This window comes from Phodopus roborovskii, unplaced genomic scaffold, assembly GCF_943737965.1.
Source record: "Phodopus roborovskii unplaced genomic scaffold, PHOROB, whole genome shotgun sequence".
In the NCBI taxonomy this organism is placed as follows: domain Eukaryota; kingdom Metazoa; phylum Chordata; class Mammalia; order Rodentia; family Cricetidae; genus Phodopus; species Phodopus roborovskii.
Window position 1 is genome coordinate 1,391,041 of NW_026126578.1, and position 16,424 is coordinate 1,407,464.

Consider the following 16,424-nt stretch of genomic DNA (forward strand, 5'->3'; position numbering starts at 1 on the left):
CATATGCTCCACAGCAGCTCAGAATGGCTGGGCTAAAGCCAGATGTGAGTCTTTAGTGCTATTTGCAACCTGTGATCTATGCATTTTTTCATGAGCACTTCCTTTTGATGCTCTACCCTGCAACTGGAATGGGCAAAATAGGTTTTGCTTTTGCTTTTTTAATCTTAAAGTTGATTAAAAACATTCAACTCCATCTCTCTCTCTCTCTCTCTCTCTCTCTCTCTCTCTCTGTGTGTGTGTGTGTGAGAGAGAGAGAGAGAGAGAGAGAGAGAGAGAGAGAGAGAGAGGGAGAGAGAGACTAAGAGACAATACACACAGGTGGGGAATGTTATATCCTTCATGGTATATTTTTTAATGTAAGGGAAGACAGTTTATATGAAGTGGCTGGCATGGCTTTTCTATCTTGAATGGTGGTCTGCCCTTGACTTTGTGTGGGTCATATACTTTCTTGCTTACTTGGAGTTTTTCCCCCTTGCTCCAGAATCTTCTGTTTTGGTCCAATCATTGAAATGTAGTATTTTTGTCAAAGCCTTTCTTGCCTTTGGGGGCTGGTGGTTGGTCTCCAGTGGGTTTTCATTTTTATTTTGGTCAATTACTGGGCAGCACTGGGGAGTCAGAGGTCAAGCTATTTTTAATTAATGCCATTTAAGGAATTTGTCGTCTAGACCACTCAACATCCTTTTGACTGGGGTAAGCCATGTGCACAGCCCTCTGAAGGAGAATGACATCTAGTGGCTGCTTACTGTGTGCTCACTCTTCCAACAGAATCTGGATTTTGTTTGACTCTTTAGGTCCTGATTTTCCAGAATTCTCTTGGCCAGATGAGTTAACCTCACCTTCATGTCACAATGTTAGTAATAAAGGCTCTGGCTAATGTTTTCTGAGAGTGATTTGCCCATGACCTTGAAATGGTTGTGCATACTGTTTGGATTTTGACAATGAGCATGTCATTAAGCTATTTGAGTTAAGCCAAGCACAGGAGTGACAAATCTTCATTGGTTTTTTAAAGCCTGGAATGCGAGTAGCTGTTTTTCTGGATCCTTAACTCAGTATCCTATTACATCATTGAGAGCTCATTGACCTTACGTTAGTAACCTTTCCCCACACTTCCAGTGCCCCATCTGTACTGATTTAACAATGCTTATTTTATTTCTGAAATAAAATAACAGGTGACTAGAGCAGGGTTCACCTTGCTCTTGTTTTGGCCACATGGTAATGTCAGCTGTCCAGAAACTGTGGGATGGAGTATTCTTTGAAATTAAAAACTGTCCCTAATCCACTTTGTAAGGGACATGAATAGTAGGTATTTCATTTGGCAAGATCTTTAAAGAAAACGTAAAAAATTATATAGCTTTTAAAAATACCCAAGCTACTTGCCACAGAGATATAGATAGAGAAGATATAGCTCCAAAATCACACAAATGAGTACTATAGAAAAAGAATTCTAAAATAAACATGAGTAGGAAATGGAAAGACCATTAATTGCTTGGAACTCTGATCCTTATTCTTAGAAGACTAACCTTGGTCGTCATCGTATTGTGTGCTCTGCTCCTCCAACACCCTCAGGGAGATTTTAAACCATTGGTCGGGGGAAATACTTTTTTCTCTTATTTCAGTGACATTTGCTTGTTTCTCACTTTGTTGTGAGAAAATGGAATATTTGTTTCCGCTTCTAATGGCTACATGATTGTTCCACTGTGTGTCAATATTCAGATTTTAGATGATCATTCCCTGTGGGGAGGGGGGATAGGGATACTTATTCAAGATCCTGACAAATTTTTTTGGTCATTGGAAAAAAAATGGGACTTTGTGCTTTTGCCAGGTTATCTAAGAAAGACAAACACTTAGAAATAAAATTGCTTCGTAAAGTTAAGTCCATTGAAAGAAGCTCCCCCTACCCCAAGTTCATTTTTTTACAGTATGCTCATGGGATATATTTGAAAAGTTTAACAAGTCATGACCTCATTCTTTTCAAGGAAGCGGGCAACCTTGACCTGTGGGTCCAGGTACAGTCTGGATCTTGCTGCCTTTTACTCTCCATATGATGTTGCCTATTGAACCTTAATGTCATGATGGATGTTTTTGATTTAAAAACCAATGCCTGTCTTGTGAGGTGACTGATGCATGAACTTAAATGAATTTTAGTTATTCTTTGGGTGTGCGTTGAGGTATGTGTATGCACATGTGATTGTGTATATATGTTTGTGTGTGTATGTGTAAAGGTCACAGGACAACCTTGGGTATTGACCTTCAGAAACAAGAACTGTATTGTTGGTGTGTGTGTGTGTGTGTGTGTGAGAGAGAGAGAGAGAGAGAGAGAGAGAGAGAGAGAGAGAGAGAGACAGGCAGAAACAGACAGAGACAGACAGAGAGGAGGAGGAGGGTCTTTGACTGACCATAGGATCCCAGGTATCTGTCTCTACCTCCCCTACATCCAGCAATGGATTATGAGCTTGTGCTCCTGCCTGACTCTTTACCTGGGGATTAAACACTCAGGTCTTCATGCTGTCTGGCAAGCACTTTACCAACTGAGCCATCTCCCAAGCCCTGCACTAAACAAACATATTTTATATTCATGTTATTAGTAAATGGTGAATTGAAGACTTTTCTCTTCATATGATAAGGAGCTGTAGAAGTGGGCTCACAGAATGGCCCATAAGTTTACTGCTTTCTGCTTTGTGCAGTGACCTTGTTAACAGAAATGTAAGAGTTGTAATTCATAGGTTGACAAAGTTTTAACTATGATATTCCAGAAATATCTTTAAGTCTTAGGTTCTATTCTCCACTTTCTCTTTATTTTCCTTTTAATTTAGACAACTGTTCTGGCTTTTCTGTTTTACTTCTTTGTAATTAGTTTCTGTTATGGAATTGTACCTTTTTGATGATCAGTTTGACACTGATTCGTGCCCACTCTGAGCATAGGTAGGAACTGCCTTAATTAGGGTTTCTATTGCTCTGATGAAACACCATGACCAAAGCAAGTTGGGGAGGAAAGGGTTTATTCAGCTCACAATTCCCATTTTGCTGTTCATCACCAAAGTCAGGACAAGAACTCAAGCGGGGCATGAACCTGGAGGCAGGAGCTGATGCAGAGACCATGGAGGGATACTACTTACTGGCTTGTTCCCCCTGGATTTCACAGCCTGCTTTATTATAGAACTGAGGACCACCAACCCAGGGTTGGAACTACCAACAATGAACTGTGCCCTCCCCTATCAATCACTAATTAAGAAAATGCTGTATAGGCCAGTCTACAGCCAGATCTTATGGAGGCATTTCCTCAACTGATGTTCCTTCGAGCCAGCACAGGAACTTAATATTTTAGGCTCTTAGGTCTTAAACTGAGACTTTTGGAATTTCTTGGGAATAAGAAAAGGTCCATGAAAATTTCCCATCTTAAAATCATTTGAGTCCAAGAAGTGCTGCTCAAGAATTCTGTAAACATGGAGCTCATCAGTGTGATTTTGGGCATAGAAGAGCTCCATTTGCTTGGGGGGTTTTGTAGGTTTTTTTTTTTGTAATATTATTTTATTTTTCTCAATCTATTGACTTTCCTCCCTTTGAAATTTTTTTCCCTCTCAAGTTTCCACTCAGTATTAGCCGAGAACAACTTAAGTCACTCTGTACAAAGTGTAAACTCTGATTCCAGATGAATCCAGGACAGTGTTTGGTTTAAAAAAAAAAATACCTGTGGGGACTACAGAGAACTCTAGAGTGTATGAAATACATGGTGGAAATTGGGAGAACAAGGATGGGGAAGGGGTAGGGCTGAAGACCTGTACAGAGGTCATCATGGGTACTGAGTGGTGCTATATTGTCTGCAAGGCATTATCGCCAGATATGACTAGAATTCCGTGGCTTTATATTTATATTAGTGAGAGTAGAAGACTCATATCTCATTCAGAAAGAGAGGGAGAGAAATGGGTGAATGGACTTGACTGCTCTTTGTGCTGGTGTGCACATGTCTTCCTGGCTGGGATTCCCACTGATAGGTAGGTCATTATCTTCGTTCACATCATGGTGCTTATGAGTTGGGATTGCTCCCTGTAATTTTCTCCAAAGCTTACCTTTCTAAATCACACGCACCACAGGTAGAGCTAGAGAAGATGCTGGACTTGTAGCAAAATCATTAAGATTTTGACCTAGCCTCCCTAAATCTTGTTTTAAAATCATCTTCAAAACATTTCTAGTTTTGGAATCTTGTCCTTAAAAATAATGATTAAATTATTGTCTTGGTCAGTGTTCTACTGCTGTAAAGAGACACCATGACAATGACCACTCAGGTCTTTTATAACAGAAAACATTTAATCGTGTGCTTACTTACAACTTACAGTTCAGAGGTTTAATAAATTATCATCATGGTTGGAAGCATGGAAGCATGGCAAGATGCAGGCATTGTACTGGAGAGGTCACTGAGAGTTCTATATCTCTATTGGCAGCAGCAGACAGGCGGGGGGGGGAGGGCTGGGCCTGTCTTGGGCCCTTGAAAACCCAAAGATCATCCCCCCCCCCAGTGACTTCCTCCAACAAGGCCACACCAATGCAAGAACGCTAGACTTCCTAATCCCTCTGAAGTAGCACCACTCCCTAATGATCAAGCATACAAATCTATGAGCCTATGGAGGGGCCGTTCTTATTCAAACCACCAGATTCCATTCTCTGCCCCTCACTGGCTTATAGCCATACCATAATACAAAACTGCATTCAATTCGACTTCAAAAGTCCCCATAGTCTATAACAGTCTCAACACCGTTTAAAAGTCCGAAGTTGAAAGTCTCTTCTGAGACTTATGGCACTTTTCTTAACTGTAACCCCCTGTAAATTGAAAATAAAAAAGCAGAGCACATACTTACAACGTAAAATGGCACAGGATATATACATTACCATTCCAAACTGGAGGAAAGGGAGCTTAGTAAGGAAATACTAGACCAAAGCAAGACCCAAATACCATCTGGGCAAACTCCAAACTCTGAATCTCCTTGTCTTATGTCAAAGAGCTTTTCACATCTCCAACTTCTTTTAGCTTTGTTGACCCCAACATATTTCTCTTTCTGGTTCTATACTAGGTCTTCAAATTTACTGGGCAGGTATCCCACTGGCATCTCCACTTTCTTGAGGTCTCCAGGGCAATCCAGGCTTTCCCTTCACAGCTTCACAGAATGGCCTCTTTGGGACACCATACTGGGACATCCATGACACACACCTGATCCCCATAGTTTTGCTAAGCTTCAGAGGGAGAGTCCATACCCCCTCCCCCTTTTTAAGCCAGAGCTGTCAAATTCTTCTGCTTGCTGGTGCTAGAACATGCCCCCCCCCCCCACCTTGTTCAATTACATTTCACCAGCTTTCTGTTCTCCATGGTTTCTTTACTGCCTAAGCTTGGTTGTCCTGGAACTCAGTAGATCAGGCTGGCCTTGAACATTGTAAGTTTAGCTGGGTGGGGTCTTGCCCTGAGTTCACCACTCTATTTATTCCATTTAACAAAAGGCTTTTCTTTAATCTGTTTATCTCCTTGAACACAGGACTTGGCTCCATTATACTTCTTGGTTCCCTCTTGGTTCTCAAACTCTACATTTTGTATTTTTCCTTACCCAGCTTGATCCTTTTCATTATAGATCTGCATAAGACTGGCCGCTAATAACCAAGGGCACAATCAGCACTAAGGTGTTTTGAAATTCCTTCTACCAACACTGTTAATCCAAACTCTTCAATTTAGCCGCAGGTAGTTTTTGGGCAAGGGCTGAAAACAGCTACATTCATCACCAAAATAGCACAAGAATCATCTCTAGGCCACACACTAATATTATTCCCCCCTGAAACCCCTTGAGCTGGCCCCCCACAGTTCAAATCACCCTGAGCACTATTGTCCTCCATGCTCCTACTAGTATGGCCCATTAAACTTCACTGCTTTCCTAACTAACATCCCCAAGGCCACATTCATCTAAACAAAAGCATGGTCAGTCCTATTACAGCAGTACTGTGGTTAGTACCAGTCCATGTTACCAGTTTCTGTCTTAGTCCTATTGCTGTGAAGAGACACCATGACCACTGTCATCATGGAACATACATGGTGCTATAGAGTAGCTGAGAGTTACATATCTGGAACAGCAGGTAACACGCAGAGAGAGGGGGGTCACTGGGCCTATTTTGAGCCCTTGAAAACAGAAAGCCCACCTCCCAGTGAGACACCTCCTCCAGCTAGGCTGCACCTACTCTAAGAAGTCCAGACCTCCTCATCTCTGTCAAGTACTGCCAGTCCCTGATGACCAACATTCAAATCTATGATCCTATGGAGGTCATTGCTATTCCAAGCACCACAATTATTTTATTGGAAGACTAGGGGTATAACTTACTGGTAAAGCAGTTGCCCAGCATGTGTAAAGCCCTGGGTTTTACCCCTACTTTACAACAATAAATTAAAAAAAATTAATTAAAATGAAAAAATTATTGAATGCCTATGTGTCTTTCATAATCTTCTGTAATATTTATGAATAGTTTGTCAATGCTTGAAAGTTCCCTTTTGTGGTAAGAACACCAGCTGGTCACTGCTAGTATATCAACCTAGTTGGATGATAACGTTTCAATGTAAGGTACCTAACACTAGGTACACAAAGCCCTGTGAAAATGAAGGCGTGTTAACTGTGAAAGGGAACCCGTTGGAATCTGGTGGTGTCTTGCCTGAAGAGAAGGGGAGATACTCCGAGAGAGAACATGGCAAACAAATGATTCTGAAGCCTTAATACATTGAGCTTCCATCAGATTCTGTGTGTAATTCTTTCATGTTATGTTTCTTTGATGTATTTTAAGGATAGGTAATGGGCTTGAACAATAGTCTATGTCAGTAGTTCCCCATTGGCATGTTGCCATAAAATAGCTCCTTTAACACTGCTTAGATAAGAGAATAAGAGAAAGCTGTTCATGATGGTGGCCCAAGGAGCCCTTCTTATACCTTCTATTTGGCCTTACCACCTTTCCAAGCATGCCAGACTTGACTGGTAATGTTCCCAGCCTTACTTGTAACTCTGCAAATTACGAGTTTAACCCAAATGCACATTTGCAGATTAGCTCTGTCATTTAATAAATGCATGATTCGAAACTAAAACTGAACTTAAGCAAAATTTGTTATATACAATAGAGAGAATAGTTTACCCGAGTCCATTGTATTCAACATCCAATTAGCTGGGTGATTTGACCAAACCTTTAAATTTCACTGTTTAAAAATGGGGTAATCATCTTCCTTTTAAGGAGCTACACAAGAATTAAAGAAATTATGATGAATAAATATTTGACAGTAACAATAGGCTATATACAGTACAGTGAGTAGCCACTATGGAGGGTAATTTATATGCGGTGGAGGTATCATTTTTATCCTGGTTTTACACATGAGGAACAAGCTCATAAATGTTTTGTAATAAAGTGAAGTTCCCAAAACCACATGCTGCCCCAAATTGGCTTTTCAATTCAGTTTTATTTTATTTCAAAACCTTAAAGAATATTTGCTAATCACAAGAGGTATGCAAAACCCTTTCTGGCCTTACTCTATTGTTAAAATATATATACATGCTCTTGACTCATTTCTCTTAAGTCAAATGCCCATGACTTCCCTGAAGTAAAAGCTCATTTTAATGAGCCCCAAAGGCCCTGAAAGCTGAGGGATAAGCCAGTGTATAAGCTAGGCTGCATTTGATGAGCTTCACCAGCTCCTGGCTCATTTCGTAGAGTCTCAGGCTGTACCCAGGGATTTTCTTGTTCTGTGGTTCTGGTGACAGTGGTTCTGTATTGCTACTGAAGAATAGAACCTATTTGCTCTCTGTGACCAGTCTTCCTTGTCCATTTTACAGCATGCTGCAGACTTGGAAAAGAAGCAGAATGAGACAGAAAACAGGAAATTGCTGGGGACCGTGATCCAGTATGGCAATGTAATCCAGGTAAGTGCAAGCTGCTCTTTTCTTCTCTGCTGAAGCATGACAAAGAAAGAAACTGAGGAAACAGCCTCATCATGTGCCATTTCCTTGGCAGTGGGGCTCCAATAGAAGCAGCTACTTTATCAAAAACAACCTAAACAACAACTAAACACTTAACAATTCCCTCATGTTTCTTGTTATATTACTAGGGCATTTTGTTGGGTTGGGTCATGGTGTATTTCCTTTCTCAGCCTATTGCTGATCCCTTGTGTGCAAATGGGAAACACCATGCTCCCAAAGGACCCTAATTGTAATGGTTTTGCCTAATTTATAATGCTTGGGAGTTCTTTGTGTTTAGTGAAAATCAATGCCCTGTAAATCTTAGCTTTTGTTCAAGAGCTATTTGCTAGAGAAAATAAAAGTTCTTTGCAAACATGCATGTATATATGTATGCATATATGTATGTATTTGCAAGGTTTCATGAAGTGCATGTTAGTCTCATGCTCCCCACGTAGCTGAGTTGACCTTCAATTCTTGATCTTTCTACCTCCACTGTCCAGGCACTGGGATTACTTCTCAAAACTTTCCTTTTATATATATATTTTTTAACTAATGAAAAGTATTTCACAATTGTTGACATATTTTATGGTTGTTTGTCACCTAATATCTCTGTACCCTGCAATTAAATGTCACAGTTCAAACAAGGCTTCCACAGGCTTTCCCAGAATGTTCTGATCAGACCCAAGCCAGTCTTGGAGAAGAGCATGAGGGAATGACAGTCCCCAGGACCAGCTTAACGGACCCAGATTCCAGATCATTTGAACACAGGCACAAAGACAGTAGTCACAGTTTTTGAGCACCCTGTCCATTATTAGATTATCTGCTCCTGTTTTTGCTGACCTTGTAAACTACTAATTAGAAAGGAGTTTCTAATTGTTTTTATTGCTATTAAGTATGGAGCAGTGCTAATGATAAATATGAAAGAAAAAACCTACTAAAAATTGATAAAATGACTTTCTGTGATTTTTTTTTTAAATGGGGGGTTGCAAAAGTTGACTTAGAGTCTTAAGTTGCCCAGTGTTGTCCTGACCTTACTATATAGCTCAGGCTGGCAATGGGTCCTCTTCCTTCTTTGGCCTCTTGAGTACTAGGATTATTAGGTACAGGGGTAATGCTTTTTGATTAAATGGTTACTTGGCTTTGTCCTTATTAATAGATCTTGGAAGATTAGTTATCACTCCTCCCTATTCTTGTGAAGTTCTGTCCTGTTATCAAGTGAGGCCAGTACTCTGAGACTCAGAGTAGAAGATACTCAGTTGGTTAGACTGGAAACCTGGATGGAAACAAGGATGAAGGAAGACCATGGGGGATGCTGACAGCTAATACATTCTAGTCCTGTGAGGTTTCAAGAACCACATGCCAAAAAGTGGTACTAGTATCTTCTTTAGGACAGTTTTATTTCTGGTCTTAGGCCTTGGGCTCACCTGTGGGAAGGTGAGCCCATGTGTGGAGGATTAGAAATCATTCACCAAGGGAGCATCAAGGGCCTGGGAGGACATTATCGTCTCCTATTTCTCTTGGCCACAGGCTACCCTGGATTCACAAATTATACAGGTTATGCCTCCACTCTCCTCAACCCAGTCAGTAGATTTGTTGGCCTCTTAAGGGTACTTGAGTGTTACCATGGAAACAGGAAATATGGCAGCTGCAGTGGAGTCACAAGCTGGCCTTCCTTTTCTAGGGACTGAGAAGCCTTGTGTTCCTGTTTTCTCTTTTACATGTCAACATGGGAAACCTTAGCAATACTTACTGGTCCAGGTGATTAGACAGACTCTTTCCCAATTGGATCTTCTCTTCTTCCATGTATCTTGTATTCACTCATCATCCTAGAGTGAAGAATTAATGCTCAGAGCATTGGAGGTAGATGGCCAGGATCACTCTGTTCTTCACAAGGAATAACAGTCCTCAGTGGAATTGCCTTTTTAATCAGACTGTTGCCTGCAGACAAAATTACCTTCCTTCATTCTGCACTGGTATCAGTAACTAGTTAGACTACAATTCCTTCGCCCTCATGCACAGGGTGATGCCATGCCTCTTTAGCAGTTGGTTTCTGCATTATCTGTCTCATCCAAGGCCATGTTGGTAAAAAAGGCAAACACTTTCTCCTTCTGTCCTGCCCACTTCTCTGCCTCCCTTCACTGTTCCTTTTCTTGTTTTTCCCAGCGTTGGGTACTTAGTGTTTGCCCTGCTTCTCAGGCAGCTAGGTAGTGGGAGGAAATGTTTGATAAGTATTTTACATGACCAAGAGAGCTATGGCAGAGAACTCACACCTTATTCTCTTGATGGATTTCTAGCTCCTGCATCTGAAAAGCAATAAATACCTGACTGTGAACAAGAGACTCCCGGCCCTGCTAGAGAAGAACGCCATGAGAGTGACGCTGGACGAGGCTGGAAATGAAGGGTCCTGGTTTTACATTCAGCCATTCTACAAGCTGCGCTCCATCGGAGACAGTGTAAGTGTAGCTTCTCCATCAGGAAAGTGCTCCATGCCCGGTTTCCAGCCCTCACTGTGCTTGAGGCTCAACTAGAAGTTTAGCATTGGAGCCACAGGCATATGAAGAGATCAGATTGCTATGGAAACTAGTGTTTGGGAAACAAGGAACTGAGAGGAGTGTGACCTAAATACAGTTGCTATGTTTTTCCTACTGGGCCTCTGAAAAAATCCTATTACCTCAGTGATTACCATGAAAACAGCTATCTTGAATTAATATCCTGGCTGAGGATCCCTCGCTGTTCCATTTCCATGAGTGCAACAGAAATGCCCAGCTATTTTGGAAACCCTCAAGGACAGAAAGTGGAAAAGCAAATTGCCTTAGTAGGGAGTGGGAGTGGACTGTATGCTCACCCCATAATTCCTGTGTCAGTAAGCAGGCAGCTTCTCCATCTCCTGCTACTGCAGTAGGCCCCTGTCCTGGGAATCTGGACAGTACAGAGCCACAGAAATCCCTTTTCAAAGCAACCGAGAACACTTCAGATATTTGTTAGTTAAATTAGTCATTACGTGGGCACATAACGGTGAATATGTTTAAATGCTATCAGCTATGTACTTGACCTTGTTATGGTTCTAAAATAGATGCTTAAGGGTAAAATAAACCTAAAAGGAAATTGGCACCTTAAGCAGCATGGAGTGTTCTAGAAATACCTATCCTTTAGTTAAAACTGGGTTTTGAGCTGGGTAGTGGTTGTGGTGGTAGTGCATGCCTTTAATCCCAGCACTTGGGAGGCAGAGGCAGGCAGATCTTTGTGAGTCCATAGCCAGCCTAGTCTACAGAAGTGAGTTCCAGGATAGCCAGGGCTACACAGAGAAACCTGGTCTCAACTCCTACACCAAAAACCCTAAGTTTTAACATTTTTTTAGTAATGCCATTTAAGTTTATAGGCTATGGTCAGTTTAAATATTTTATGTTTGTGTGTATATCATATAACAATATTCACTGACGTACAGTGAATATTGATCCACAAGTTCTTTTAATGAGCTTAGATTCATTTCAGTTTATAGAAAATATAACCATATATTTTTCCAAAAATGTATCATTCTCAAAATGCGTGGGTTTTACCTTGTAGGAAAACAGATATGTCTTTTGTTTCCTTTCCTTCTACTCCCACCATAAAAAGAAAATGTAGAGTTAAGGAGGTGGTATGAGGAGCTGAGTTCAGCATGAGGAGTTGAGTTCAAATGCCCAGTAGCACATAAAAGCTAGGCTTGGCTCTGTGTGCCTTTAACCCCAGCACAGGGAAAGCAGAACAGGTAGGTCCTTAAACTCACTAGCCAACCAGCCTCACTGAGAAAGAGAACTTAGGTTCCCCAAGAGAGCCTGTCTCAAGGAGATACGGTAGAGAATGATACAGCTTGTCCTACATCTTTGTCAGGCCTTCACATGTGCACCCACGTACACACACACACACACACACACACACACACACAGAGAGAGAGAGAGAGAGAGAGAGAGAGAGAGAGAGAGAGAGAGGATATACTGAGTTCTGAGTGTTGTTTTCAGTAAACTTTGCTCATTTAATCTGCTAATCTTTGACTTAGTTGAGACTATAACATGAATAGTTACCTTCTTTTTAAAAATAGCTCTTCTCATATTATAGGATTTGACCTGTTCATACTTTAGTAGTTTAAGAGTTTTAGTTTATATAGCAGGTTAGAATAGAAAGAATCAGGCTGTACGACACATAAGATTGCTGGTCAGAAGCTCAGGCTGGTATCAGTATAAGGGTAGGTATGGGTTTCTTGTTAGAGAGATTTGTTTCAGCTATAGAACATTATATTAAGTGTCTGTTGCTGGGGGCTGAAGACATGGCCTGTAACTCAAGTTGCAGGGAATCTGGAGCCCTCTCTGTCCTCCATGGTACACACAGACAAGGTGGATACTCACACATGTACACAAATAAAACTAAACCTTCAAAAAATGTAAAAGCTGCTTATTGCCACATACAAAAGAATGGTATTAGAAAATAGATTTCCTAATGTTGTAGTCACAATTCTGAAGATCATTCCTCTAGGAACATGACTATGACATCATGACCACTCAAAATAATATCCTGCTTTTCTCCAAACAGAGTCGAGCTTATTTATAATTGTCAACCGAATGCCAAATAACCCTTTTTTTTTTTAGTGCTCTGGGCCAACTTACAAAATATTCAAGTATATCCAGCAACAGTTGTGCATTGAAATCTTCCTTCAGAACACAAACCACACTTGTACAGTCAGCCTTTACATGGCCTCTCAGAACCATGCAGCGGAGCCTGTGCAACCCCAGTCTGCCCTGTGAAAAGCTGTGTTGCTCCTTTTTTTCCAGGTGGTCATAGGTGACAAGGTAGTCTTGAACCCCGTAAATGCTGGCCAGCCTCTACATGCCAGCAGCCATCAACTGGTGGATAACCCAGGATGCAATGAGGTGAGTACATTTGCAAAAGTTGACATCCCTCTATATGGATGAGGTTCTGCCACAAGAACAGGCCTTGTGAGACCAGCGTGTGTGTGTGCGTGTGTGTGTGTGTGTGTGTGTGTGTGCGCGCGCGCGCGCGCACGCACGCATTATGACATCAGCAGCAACTCAGGGTACTGTGCCCATTCTGCAGGGGAACAGCCCAAGACCGACAGTTTGGTAACATGAGGTTTTGTAGGTCAGTGTATGGACGGTGAGTTTAGTAAACTGCGTCATTGAAGAATCATTCTCTAATTTGTTAAACCTGAACACTCCTTTTGCCATTTTTTCCCTAGACTAGCTATAGGAGCACAGTTTCCCAATTTGTCTCTGCTAGGGATCTTGTGTTCAGCTGTAAATTGCTAAGCCTCTCACAGAGTAGTTGTAGACACAGGGTCATAGATGTCTTATGGTAGAATGTCTGTCTCATGGAGAGGATAGAACTTAGATTGAAAAAGATTGAATTCAAATTTCAGTCTACGGTTCCTAGCTCTGGAACCATAGATAAGTTACTTAATCTCTCTGTGCATCTCTAGTCTTAAAGGAGGGTAGAGTTTCTTATGGCGCTGCTGAGGATTAAATGAGATGGTCTTCATACTGCATAGTTCTGTGCCTGGGAACTAAAATGAAGGCTCTTGCTGCAAATAATGACCATTAACATTTTGAAATGTATGCACTGGACTCATTTCTTGATATCTCATTTCATCTTAGAAGTGTTTGATTTCACTTAGCCTTTGCATTCATGGCTGTAGAACCAGAGACTTGGCGGAAAGGAATATAGCATTCCAAAAGGGGCAGGAGGAAACCAGGGCTTGAACCTTCAAGTCAGATTTGGAGCATGTGTAGTCATGGGTACAAATAAGCCATTTGTTACCCAACTTTTGTTACAGATGACTTTTCGGGTTCTTTGTTCTCAATGGTGTCTGTCTCTGGGGTCTGTTAATTCCTTTTCTCATTACCTGAAATAAACCTGGGGTTTATTGTGATCCCCAGGCATAGTGGGGAGGTCACAGTGATAGGAGTGAGCAGTTTGAACAGTGTTTGGCTCTGCACATCTCCATAGAACAGGAAGCAGAGAGAGAGGACAGGAAGCTAGGCCAGGCCTAAGCCTCATACCTTTCTTCTCTAGAGACTTATTTCCTGCAGCTAGGACCCTCCTCTTAAAGGTTCCAAGCTGTGGAAACAGCTTCCCCAGCTGGGGAATACGCATTCTGACTCATGACCAAGCAGGAACAGTATAGCTATGGGAACTATAACAGGAGATTTTTACTGAAGCCCAGCTGGCCTTCCTGGCTACAGTGAGGCACTTCAGGACCGGGTGACATACTTATTCTAGGAATTATGCGGAAAAAAAAATAACTTTGATTGGCTTTCTAGGTCAACTCCGTCAACTGCAACACAAGCTGGAAAATAGTCCTTTTCATGAAATGGAGCGATAACAAAGATGACATCTTAAAGGGAGTAAGTTGGATTCCTTTTTTGTCACGCTGCCTTTCTCAGGTTGGTTTTGTTTGCAAACACATTTTCCCCCTTACTCCCATCTTGCGTTGATGTACAGGGCGATGTGGTGAGGCTCTTCCATGCTGAGCAAGAGAAATTTCTCACATGTGATGAGCACAGGAAGAAGCAGCATGTCTTCCTGAGGACAACTGGCCGACAGTCAGCCACATCGGCCACCAGTTCCAAAGCCCTGTGGGAGGTGGAGGTAAGGAGCAGGCTGTGGGCAAGGAGAGGCGGCAGTGGCGGTGGGGGACTGGGGATGTATGTGCTGGAGTTTAGATTTAAGCCTCTCTGTAGATGTGTTTCTTATAAAAGAACAAGTAGAGATGGCCCAGGAAAGCAAGCATGTTCATGGTGTGCCAGATGGATCTTGCATGGTCTTATAAAAAATAACATCTCCACATTTTTTTTCTGGAGTCACCAGAAATGGCTCGCCCCTTCCTCTTCTGTTTTTTGTTTTTGTTTTTGTTTTTTTTGTTTGTTTGTTTGTTTTGTTTTGTTTTTTCCCCTTTCTCTTATCTGTCACAGTATTATTCAATCAAATAATCCACCTGACATTGATAAATACATAACTCCCACACTGGTGTTGGAACACAAATTAAAGTGTGAGATAGAGTCTTCTAAATATGATGGGGAAGCTGCCTTCATGCAGTCTGAACAATATGGTTACCTAAACAAGACCTTAAAAATGACATCATCAGTTTACCTACCTCTGTGGATGGAAGGAAACCTCAAAAGGCCACACCGCAAGAGCTACAGGGAATTAGTGACTGCAGAGAGAGGAATTGTCTTCTCTAAGGACAGCCTCCCCTCCCCCCCCAACCTCTGCCATAGGTTATGCAGTCCTAAGTGATCAAGCACTAAGCATTTATACCTCTGTGTAACATTGAATTAACTCAGCAGGTTTAAATAATAATAATACTAATAACAATCATAAGAGGCCATGATTTGAGAAAAGTAGAGGAGCAAGAGAGGACTTAGAGGGTGAAGGGAAATCATGTAATTTCAGTACTCATGCATGAAATTCTCAAAAAATAAATTAAAAAAGAAATGAGCATCCTTATAGTAGGCATACTCAGCAGGATGGCCTAGGTGACAGGAAGAGTATTCCATGTGATCTCTGGATAGAGGTTTTGGTAAGGGAGGATGGACTCATTGAGTGACGTTTAAGATTTTTAAATGGCAATGGGTTAGTCCCAATCCACTGGTCACACAAAAGGCCCTGGTTAAAATCTGTCACAGAACAAAAAAACTAAGGTCATGATGTGGGAAAAGGGAAGGTAGAGAGGAGGGAGGGAGTTGTCAGTGAGGGGATGTAAGTAAGAGAGGCAGGTGGAAGGAGTAAACAATGAATTACATGCATGCAACAAATTGTCAAATGATTTAAATGATTGAAAGAGTTAGTATCTGAGCTTGTATTTATTAGATAATCTGCATTTTGGAAGGGACATAAGTGGGGCAGGTCATGTCATGTAAGGGAAAGGCTTTGAACAGGAAACATAATATGGGACAGCCTTGGCATAATAGTACCTAACCTGGCTTTTGGGGCAACACCGTGTGGACATGGAAAAATTAGCTCATTGGAGACCAGAGCCTTAAATTGCACCTGTCAAGGCTGCAGGGCATTGGGAATGTCACTCACAGACAGGGAAGAGTGGAAAGATGTCTTGAGTAACAGCACAGTCAGCATGCTGCTTACTGAAGATGCTACTTCTGTCTTGAGGAATAGGCTCGTAAGGCCAAGAGAAATTTATTTGACCATTTGGTTACGGAGATATTAAGAGCATGATGAAAGGCTGAGCTGTCCTCTTTAATCAAAATCTTCCTCTGAGTGGCTGCATTTCTGTCTCTACTTATCAATTTTCTCCCTTCTCCCTCCTTCTGGCCTTGATTATGTCATATCTTGATCAAAATCAAGACAAATACAGCAAAATGCCCAAACCACAAACACAACGTTCTCTTTGTTTACAAGTCTCCTCAGCCAAGGAGCCAATATCCAGATCAAGAACCAGAAGAGTAGCCCCTC

General features: G+C 41.6%; 1 protein-coding gene across 10 annotated transcripts in view; it reads left to right on the plus strand.

Annotated features, from left to right (window-relative positions):
- Positions 1-16,424, plus strand: part of Itpr1 (inositol 1,4,5-trisphosphate receptor type 1) — a 332,548-nt gene that overhangs the window by 122,523 nt on the left and 193,601 nt on the right. For all 10 annotated transcript variants that reach the window (XM_051203747.1, XM_051203749.1, XM_051203751.1 and 7 more), the window contains 5 exons: positions 7,842-7,928; positions 10,259-10,417; positions 12,770-12,868; positions 14,276-14,359; positions 14,457-14,603. In XM_051203747.1, coding sequence (XP_051059704.1) covers positions 7,842-7,928; positions 10,259-10,417; positions 12,770-12,868; positions 14,276-14,359; positions 14,457-14,603 — 576 coding nt within the window. The remainder of the gene's footprint in view (positions 1-7,841; positions 7,929-10,258; positions 10,418-12,769; positions 12,869-14,275; positions 14,360-14,456; positions 14,604-16,424) is intronic.